We start from the raw sequence: 9896 nt of genomic DNA, 5'->3' as shown, positions 1-9896 counted from the left end.
GCAATTGAGGTAATATAGTTTATAGGTTAGGATGGCAAAAATACAATCTGGAAATTTTGCACACATTTAAGCTGCAGATTTTCTGAAGGTGCTGATCTAGAACACAGAGCCTGGGGCTCCTCCTGGGTCTGAAAATTTGATGTTGGGTGAGTGGTGCCCCAGTATTGAACCTGAGTTTTGAACATTTGCTGGTCCCTGAATGGGCCTTAGGCACTAACGTCCCAATCGCATTTACAGCTTTGTTCAAGCAAAATTGCGCAGGTTTCCATGACTCTGCTATTACAGTGTTCTCGTCTGACTTGGGAGGAAGGTTTCTCCATGTCTGTGCTTTAGCAATAGGACTAATTTCTGGTCAGCTATCATTCATCTGAGGAATTACCCTCATGCTTTTCAGTGCACACAACACTTCCTAGCTTGGAGCCTGAATTGTTTGTGTTGCCAACAATACCCCTGTGTAACTGTATGTGATCCTAAGAAATCAGTGCTTTTACAGTAGGACACAACCTCTCCTGCCTGCTTGTGAATCATGGTGGTAAAGAAGGTAGTAAGGTAAGTTCTCGGGCATGTTGCTAGAGACAGAGATGATTTATTAGGGCATCTACTCCACCTTTCTGCTGTTGCCCAGTTATGCCCCCTTTTATATCTACTCATGTTTTATCTTATTTGAGTTGAAAGGGGCTAGTCAATTTAGCAAGTACATGTTTGCCAAAAAGTCTTATAGATACCATTGTTAAAAGTATATATTAAGCTAAATAATTGAAGGAAGCTAAGGAGATAGCTTTCTCTCTCTTTTTCACATTGGCTTATGTGGTGTATTTAATATCATTGTTTGTATAGACGCTTTTTTTCCATCTGGTCCATCGTTTTATTTCTTCTTTTGTTATTATCTGCGTTGCCTCACCACATGTGAGAAAACACACACCAAGAAAATATGCAAAACCCACAGCAAATTGGTAGGGGACTTAGTAGGGTTGGAATGCTGTTATAGGGAAAAAAAAAAACCCTTGCCTCATGGGACTTGGCATATATTTATTGAGGGTAGTGAGGGAGACCTACTTTAACTTATTTTCTAAGAATGATCCTTTAACTGTTTCAAGTAAAGAGGGTTTCCACCACTTCCTATTAGAGACAATGCCAAAGAATGAAAGATCTTGTTGTCAGGCTTTCTTTTTCTTTCTTGATAGCCATTGTAAATTTTTCCTTCCTTGATTTTAATCAAATGATGGCAAGCTGGCCTTTCACATGAGAAATGGAAACCTTGGAGTTGAAACACTAGGAGAATAGCCCAAATGTGGTAATATGAGCACCTCTGGCTTGATCCCCTTTATTTTTAGGTATTTTATAGGGCTCATTGGATCACAGATATGACTCCTTGGATCCCAGTGCTTGAGCACCTCACAATCTTGAGCATATTTATCATCACAACGCCCTGGTGCAGTAAAAAAGCATTGTATCCCTATTTTATAGTGGGGCATTGAGACACAGACAGAGAATTGAATCATGTGGCTGTATGATGAAAAGATAACTGAGCTAGCTAAGGTACTAGCAGCTGCAGCAGCTCAGAGCTCAGCACTGGCCAGTTGAGCCTGCTTGGGAGACTGCAGTGTTGACCTACTCTGACTGGTTTACCTAAGGTCAGACATACTGGCTAGGGACAGAAGTTACTAGAGGTGCACCGATATATCGGTAGCATATTGGATTGGCACTGAAAACAAGAAAATTAACATTATCGGCCATCAGGTTTTTTTGGCTGATAATGTCACCAATAAATGCCACGTGCATGCATGCAGCCACAGCATGCACGTGGCCAGGAATGCAGCCCAGCAGCTTGGAGAGCAGCCTCCTGCTGGTAAGTCTGTGGGAGGAAAGGAGCATGGGGGAGGCAGACTGAGGTCCCCATGGTGAGAGAGGGAGTAGGGCAGGGTCGGATGCTGCCCAACCAGGGTGGTAAATGCGACCCTGGAAGTGTGACGGGGGACCCTGTTCAAATGGACGGGTTGGGGTGTGTGGCCAGGTGCTGGCCAGGCTGGCACGCTGAGGTAAGGGGGGAAGGGAATTAAACCCAGACGGGTGGACGGGTCATTTTCGACCTGGAGGGATGTGGGCAGTGGGGTCCCCCAGGGCTCGGTCCTTGGGCCCGCACTGTTCAACATCTTCATCAGCGACTTGGACGAGGGGGTGAAAAGAACCCTGTTCAAATTCACAGATGACACTAAGATGTGCGGAGAAGTGGGCACGCTCTACGGGAGGAATAGGCTGCAATTGGACCTGGACAGGTTACAGGGGTGGGCGGATGAGAACAAGATGGGATTCAGTACTGACAAGTTCAGGATACTGCACCTAGGGAGAAAGAACCAGCAGCATACCTACAGGCTGGGGAACTCCCTTCTCATCAGCACAGAGGCAGAAAAGGATCTTCGAGTCACTGGCGGCCCATGTTCATCTTGGAGTCTATAATGTGGGGACGCAGTCAGGAAGGCTAACTGCACCTTGTCATGCATCCACAGATGCATCACTAACAGGTCCAAGGAGGTGATCCTCCCCCTCTATGCGGCACTGGTCAGGCCGCAGCTGGAGTACTGCGTCCAGTTCTGGGCACCACACTTCAGGAGGGATGTGGACAACATGGAGAGGGTCCAGAGGAGGGCCACTCTCATGATCGGGGGCAGCAGGGCAGGCCCCTGTGAGGAGAGGCTACGAGACCTGAACCTGTTCAGCCTCCACAAGAGAAGGCTGAGAGGGGATCTGGTGGCTGTCTGTAAACTGGCCAAGGGAGACCAGCAGGCAATGGGGAGTCCCTGTTCCCCTGAGCACTACTGGGAGTAACAAGGAATAACGGCCGTAAGTTGACAGAGAGTAGATTCAGACTCGATATCAGGAGGCACTACTTCACTGTCAGGGCAGGTAGGAGCTGGAACTAACCTCCAAGGGAAGTCATGCTCACTCCTACCCTGGGGGTCTTTAAAAGGAGGCTAGATAGACACCTTGCCAGGGTTGTTTGACCCCAGTACTCTTTCTTGTCATGGCAGGGGGTCGGACTTGATGATCTGCTCAGGCCCCTTCCGACACTGCCAACTATGAAGCCCCCTTTCCCCCTGCCTGCATAGGACCCCAGCCAGGATTTAAATCCCCTCCTCCCAGCCTCAGCTGGCACCTGACCACCACCCTGCCCCTCTGCTTAAACAGGGAGCAAGGGAAAAGCCAGGCAGGAGCTGCTTTGCCCCTGCCAGGGTGACCCCGACTATGGTCCTGTGCAGGCAGGGGAGAGGGGGCGGTTTAAACCCACCTCCCTGGTTCTGGATCTGAGCCAGGGTTTGCCCTAGAAGGGAGGCAGCGCCTGCCATATTTCTGCCCCCCCGCCAGCTCAAGGGAGGAGAGGGCAACCCTTGCCAGGGTTTTCTCCCTCACTTGAGAAGAGAGCAGGGGGCATGGTCATGCCCCGGCCCGGGTTGGCATGCTATGGCAGGGAGCCAGGGCGTTTAAATCCCCCTCCCACCCCACCTGAACATGCAAGCCTTGGGCCAGGGTGTGGCCATGCCCCCCACTGCTAGAACAAGTAGTGCAGGAGGGCAAAAGCTTGGCAGGGGCTGTCCTCCCACCCCCCAGACAAACCCTGCCTGGAGTCTGGGGCCAGGGAGGGGCTTTAAACCTCCTCCCTCCCCCACCTCAGCCTGCAAGCCTCCAGCTTGGGCATGTGCATGCCTCCTGCTCTCCACTCGAGCAGGAGGAGGGGTCCTGGCAGGGGCTGCCCCCCTACCCTGCAAAAGCAGACACAGTCTGCAGTCCTGTGCAGCCACAGAGGGCCTCCCAGCCTCAGCCTGTGAGTCCTTGGCTGGAGCATGGTCATGCCCACCCTGCCCTGCTCTCTGCCTTAGGTGGGGGCAAAACCTTGGCAGGGACTGCCCCCCCTCCCCAAGCAGGGGACAGAAGCCAGTCTAGCACCCCCACCTTCTGGCCTGAGCCACTGCAGTCATGTGGATGCATTTCCGGAATCAGAAGTGAATGTCTGTTTGCTCGTTTCTTGGTTCAGTCTATGCAGTTTCCACTAACCTGCAAAGACTGAATTGATTCAGCCTCAGGCATTTTGACTGTCTGTACTTAGCCGCTCTGAGTGATTTACCTAAGGTCCATTCCCAAAAGAAGGAATGGGCTCTTAAGTCTTTGAAGCCTCAGATTCACACCCACCCAGGGCACCATCTTCTGTTCCAAATCTACCCTAATTCTATCTGTACTGGTTTTACTGGGGACTAACAAAACTTGCACCTTCTCAAAAATGTGACAGCTGTCAATTATACTGATAGGCACTGTGGTTAAAAGTACTGTAGAGTCTGTACTACTGGCTGCCACTGGAGGACTCTTAGAAGGGGAGGGGAAATGAATGATGCTGTCTCAGGTCTTGGAGGATGCAGTACACTTGGCTGCCCCACATTTCCCATCTCTCTGGAGGATGTAGACTGCCGGCAAAAGAGGAGCAAGGTACAAAGCAGGGAATATAGTTTTGTGTAAGGCTTTCTGCAACTCCATGGTCTCTTCCTGCTGCTCCTGAACTGATAGTGGTGGTGATGGTGGTGGGTGGGGGTGATAGTCCTGAGCTCATGGTAATGGGTGGCAGGTGAACAAAAGGTCCGTTCCCAGACATGTTGGTTTGTTTGGGGTTGCGTTTTTTGGGGGCGGGGGCATTGAAATGGAAAGCACTGCGCGTGTGTTATGGAAGTTTGAGACCGTGGGGAATTGTCTTGAGACGTGGACAGGGGAGGCTGGAAGCAGAAGGTCAGCTAAATTTCTGTGGGGGACCAGGTTAGATTGGAGGAGAAAAGAAGCATGGGGTGTTTCTGAGTTGAGAGGGATTTGTATCTATTCTGCCTTCTGCCTGACTTCAGAAACAATAAAATCATGTTATGAATGAGGGGAGGGGTGACATGGTAGGGAGTGTGGGGAATGGAGACGCAGTTGGGGGATGATAGGATAGTGCTGGCAGGAGGGAGGAAGATTAGGAGGCTGAAAGAAACTTTCTTCTCCCACCTGCCCTCACTCTTTCGCTCTCAAAAGAAGGTGCTTGCTATGGAAAAAAAACAGCCTTTCTCCCCAGCAGTTCCCTGCCAGTCCTCTTTCCCCAGCAAAAGATTTCCTTATAACACATATCCCTCCTCCTACCTCAGCTTTTCACTTTCAGGTGTGAATAACCTTCACGGAAAGCAGAAAACTGGCAGTCTCTGCCCATGTTGGGCATCACTTATCACTGGGTCTTGTCCAGTGTAAATCTCCACTGAATCTGTGGGAGCTACTCCTGATTAAAAGCAGTGAAAGCAGGATCAGAATAAGACTCGTGGTTTAAAGCTTTTGAATTTTTCTCCTATGCTGTTTTTCTCTGTCTACATGTCAGTCTCTGACAAGTGTTGGTTTCCACCTGGCTACCAGTTGCAATGGCAGAGAAAGGGTTAATGCTGACACCAAGCCTAAAGACTCACAATAATAACAGGAAAAGCACATTTCTTCCTAGCACCTGTGAGCTCTCCAGTGGGTATTCTATTGTTTATGGAAGTCGCGCTGGATCTTTTTCTCTTCAGAGGTTGAATGGCTGTAGGAGCCAGCTGTTCTGTTTTCTGTGCTCGTACCTTTAATGTATTCTTCACACAGTCCCAGGGGTTAGTGTTCTAGAAACAATTAGGAATAGAGAAATCATTTAAGTTGACCTGAACTGACCTCAGATCCTGTTATTAAAGTATGTAGCAAAACAGCTTCTATCACATACAAGAAACGGATTTTGCTAGTTTTTTCCATTATTTTGTCTAGCATGTCTGTTCTGGCTTATACTGAGCTTTTGTTCTACTCTTCTAGCAGAGGATGGTATGTGGATGGTATGTGGATCCTTCTTTCTATGACCACACTCTTAAAGTATATACTGGAAAAGTGTTTTATTTCTCTGTTAAGGGTGGCATGATATTGCAAGTACAGAGTGGGGCTAGGGTGGTTATTCTTGGGGTGAGGGAGAGGGAGGTTATAGACTCTGCTGTAGTCTCCTAGCAGACTCTAATGCCAGAAGCTAGTATTTTCAGACTTCTGGGAGACAACTGAACAGTCACTATTGTAACATACTAGTTAAGCATGTTCTCCACAATGGCATCTCCAGACACTTGACAAGGGATGCCTTGAGCATGGTGCTGGATTAGATGACTTCATGAACACCCTTCCAGCCCTATTTTTCTATGATCCTATACAGAGAGCTTACTACTGCTAACAGTGAATAGAGTTCCTCCTCTAACTCAATGTAGACACGCTTTATAAAGATCATCACATAGGACAGAACCAGGATTTTATTCACAGAAACACAGGGCTGTATCACATCAGTAAAAGATGCAGTTTCATTAGTAACTAGCAACAGTAGCCTGTAATCTTTATTATAGACCTGCTGCCCCAAGAGACCTGTAACACTTGGCCAGTATGGTCCGAGGCCAAGAGAAGTTTCGTCCTGAACTGCACACTGATCCCATTTGCCTGGGAAATCACTGAGAAATAACAAAAACAGTACCCCAGGACCAGTGTTACAGAATCATTTTACAGAGTTCAGGTGTAGCCTATTTGCAGCCTTTGATTTGTAGTAAATCTGATTGCAGATTTTAACAGGCTGCCTAGGTAAAAAGAAAAAAAATCTCCAGAAATACCAACGTGTAGAGTCTCTAAACAAAGGCGGCTAATTTAGGCACTCCTGGATATTAGTAGTGCTTTTCATGTAGGGACATAAGGATTTTGCATTGGTATCATGCCTTACTGTTCCCATTGTTCCTGTGCTTAGCTGGAATATTCAGGGTTCCAAGAGGGAGCCCGTCCTGTCCTGCGATGTAATCCTTCCCTTCCAGCTTGGGAAGGACCTGGCATTAAGCACAACTCCACAAGATCAGAGTAAAAACTACTTTCAGAAATAACACTAGTCTGAATCATGTTTATCTCCAGCACAGAGATTTCTCAAGATTGCTTATCAAATCTGAAAGCTGTAATGATCACCAATTTTTTTCAGTCAAATAGACTGACTCAGCAGCAGCACTGCATCTGTTTCTTAAGCTGAGTAAATGTAGATATATTATCTAGGGAAGGTCAACACATGATTCATCAGCATCTGCATGCACTTCAGTGTTATGCATTTTATTATAAGGGCGGAGGATTGAGACCAAAGGATGAAAGTCTGGGTTCAGCAGCTTGCAGATTGACCAAAGATGTCTTTTCTCATTAGAGCAGCCTTCTGTTTCCTCTTTTCAGTGATGGATCCTGCTGGAGAGGGGTTTCCAATGGCACAGCTCTGATTGAAACCAGTGCAACATGTTCAGTGTCGAGGACCTCCTAATTTCTCATGGATACAAACTGACAAAAAACCCTCCTGCTTCCTATGAGAACAGATACGATGGATACCGTCATGAAATTGTAGAGAACAGATCTGCTCATGGAACAGTGAATGGATTTCAGAGAGAACCTGGAGCCTGCACTTACAGCAAGAAACTGGTGGCCAAAGGTAACTTCTGCGACAATGAAAGCTATCACAGGAACCAAGGGAGACCGGCGGGTCCTGGCTACCGCCATGACTTCAAGGGTTTGTCCACTTTTCCTACTTCAGAAGGGGGGTAAGTTTCAGTGTCATGCCATGGCTTTCCTATCCTTCTGATTCTGTCAGATGACTAAGCATGAATTCAACCCATATTACTGTCTGCCCATAACTTCTATTTCCATGCCTCTGAGAGTCTCATCTCACTGTGATTTCACTCAATCACATGCATGTGCCTTTTGCTAGTTGTAGCAAGTGGGGAGGAAAGGAGAAAGAGGGAACAGTTTCATTTATCAGTAGCACACTTTAAAAACAAGGGTGGGCAGCAAGAAAAGCCCAGGATTAAAACAGAGCAAAAGAGGACAAATCTTTGCCTCTGGAAATGCATGGTTTTAAAACTGAACCCAGCTCCTTATTTCACACATGTGCAGTAAGTCCTGGTGGGCATCCAGCTGCGTGTTGCTATCTCTGTGGGTGTTCTTACACAAAAGAGATCTTTATTTTAGGCAGTTCTCCTGGAGCAAACATGAGAAGGTGCCTGTATGTTCCTAGTTAAAGCAGTCCAAACCCAGTGGAAACCTTTGTCATCACTTCATAAAACATGCTTGCACAGCCGCACATCCCTTAGCAGAGAATATGTGCACTTTAGCGCTGGAATAAAATGGACAGGAAGGACTCTGTGTATACACAGTGCATATTGTGTAATCATATTTTTGCAGTAATTTGTATACTAAAAAGGAACAAAGGGGAGGGGCTGGGGCAGTAGACCAGCTGGCTAAATATACCAGTGTTTATCAGAAAGAGACCCCTTTCCCCTGTATAAGGGATCTTGAAACTGTTACAGTCCTGAGTTAGTAAATGGGGCCCTGTCATAGTTTTGATGCAGTGTGGGGACAGTCTCCTCCTCTGCTGACCACCTGCACCTTCAATAATGTGGCACAGCCATGCCTCACCCTGGCTGCTAGGCCATTCTGCCATTTCCCTCCACATCTCCTTCCAGTTCAGCTGCCCACAAACTGGTTGGCCACAACCAACTAAGATTGCTGAAAAGAGCAAATTCATGGTATGTGCAATATTAAGGAAGCAAGTCCTGTCCTGGGAATGTAAAGGATTTCTGGTCCAGATGGGGCTAAGGTGGTGAGGATCCCCAAGTTTGTTTGGCCTCTTGGAAGTGAGGAGACCTGGAGGGGAAAGAAGGATGGCCTTTAAAAAATGATAGCCAGGAGCTACATGAGATGCTATTCAAAGTGAGCCTTTGCTCAGCTGGAGCTCAGTTGCTAGCAGTCAGCAGTGAAATGAAAAGAGAAGTTAGAGAGGTAACAAAATAAATGTAGACCCAGGAGGAGGATGACAGCATGAACAGAAGGGAAAATGAGAACTGTGTTTGGACTTGTAGCAGGATTCACAAAGGAAAGGAAAAAAACTGAGCTGAATACATGGAGGGCATATCAGCATTACAAGAACTGCTGTATGACAGCTCACCTGTCTGCCCCATTTGAGGTATGAATAGATTGGCTGTTATTGCTGCTGTAAAAGGGAAAGTATGGAGCTCAAATTGTAGTTATTCTTTTTAAAAGTCCTTGACTGGGTTTGACTCTGTCTCTCTCCCTAACCCCCTATAATATGAGGGGCAATGAGATAGAACTGTCAAGTTTACACTCCACTATTCATTCTGGTTTTTTAAATTCCCTTTTTTATTTAAAATAGGGAACAAACTGTTGTGCTTGAAATGCCAAATTTATCTTATTTTCCAGAAAAAAAAATTAAACAACTGTGTTTTACATAGTGAATCCTAAGACACAGTTGCCCTATCACAGGAAAGCTTCCAAGTCATTAGCATTCATCGGCATGGAAAAGCGTTTGTTTTAAGCTCTCATATTTTGTCTTTCTTGTAACATCCAATGCATTTCTGCTGCATCCAGGGAGCAATTTTGAAGCCTGTGGTATAATTACACCATGAGAGGAATGAAGTACTTGCACTCTCCTTTTAAAATGGGAACATTCAAACAATTTTAGAGACCAGTTTTATTTATTTATTTATTTTCCAACTACTGATCTGATTGACTAGGGTAGCTCATTAGGCTAGTAGCTAACAAATACTTAATCTCTCCCACCTTTTTATTGAACAACCTGTATCTCTTCTTTCCAGCATTTCTCCATCTCCTGCTCTGGAAAACATTTGATGGGCTCCTCTCTATGTGTGTGCCCTCTGATCTGTACCTTAGAAGTAGGCCTGTGTAAAGCGGCAAGTATTTGCTTTGCATTTGGCCAATTTGGAGGGACAGTGATTCGATTCAGAGATTCGAATCACTGTCCCGATTCGATCCGGCCGAATCAGATCTGAAGAGTTGGCACCGCTTCA

The 9896-nt window shown here is 46.6% G+C and overlaps 1 protein-coding gene across 2 annotated transcripts in view; it reads left to right on the top strand.

The window, feature by feature from the left end:
* The window catches only part of KIAA1462 (KIAA1462 ortholog), a 151576-nt gene that overhangs the window by 116937 nt on the left and 24743 nt on the right, over nucleotides 1-9896 (top strand). For both annotated transcript variants that reach the window (XM_019508221.1, XM_019508222.1), the window contains exon 2: nucleotides 7255-7613. In XM_019508221.1, coding sequence (XP_019363766.1) covers nucleotides 7315-7613 — 299 coding nt within the window. In that variant the 5' untranslated portion in view covers nucleotides 7255-7314. The remainder of the gene's footprint in view (nucleotides 1-7254; nucleotides 7614-9896) is intronic.

Source organism: Gavialis gangeticus, unplaced genomic scaffold (genome assembly GCF_001723915.1).
Source record: "Gavialis gangeticus isolate Ggan-Ray unplaced genomic scaffold, GavGan_comp1, whole genome shotgun sequence".
In the NCBI taxonomy this organism is placed as follows: domain Eukaryota; kingdom Metazoa; phylum Chordata; order Crocodylia; family Gavialidae; genus Gavialis; species Gavialis gangeticus.
Note: the sequence above shows the minus strand (reverse complement) of the source record. Positions and strands in the feature narration are given on the sequence as shown.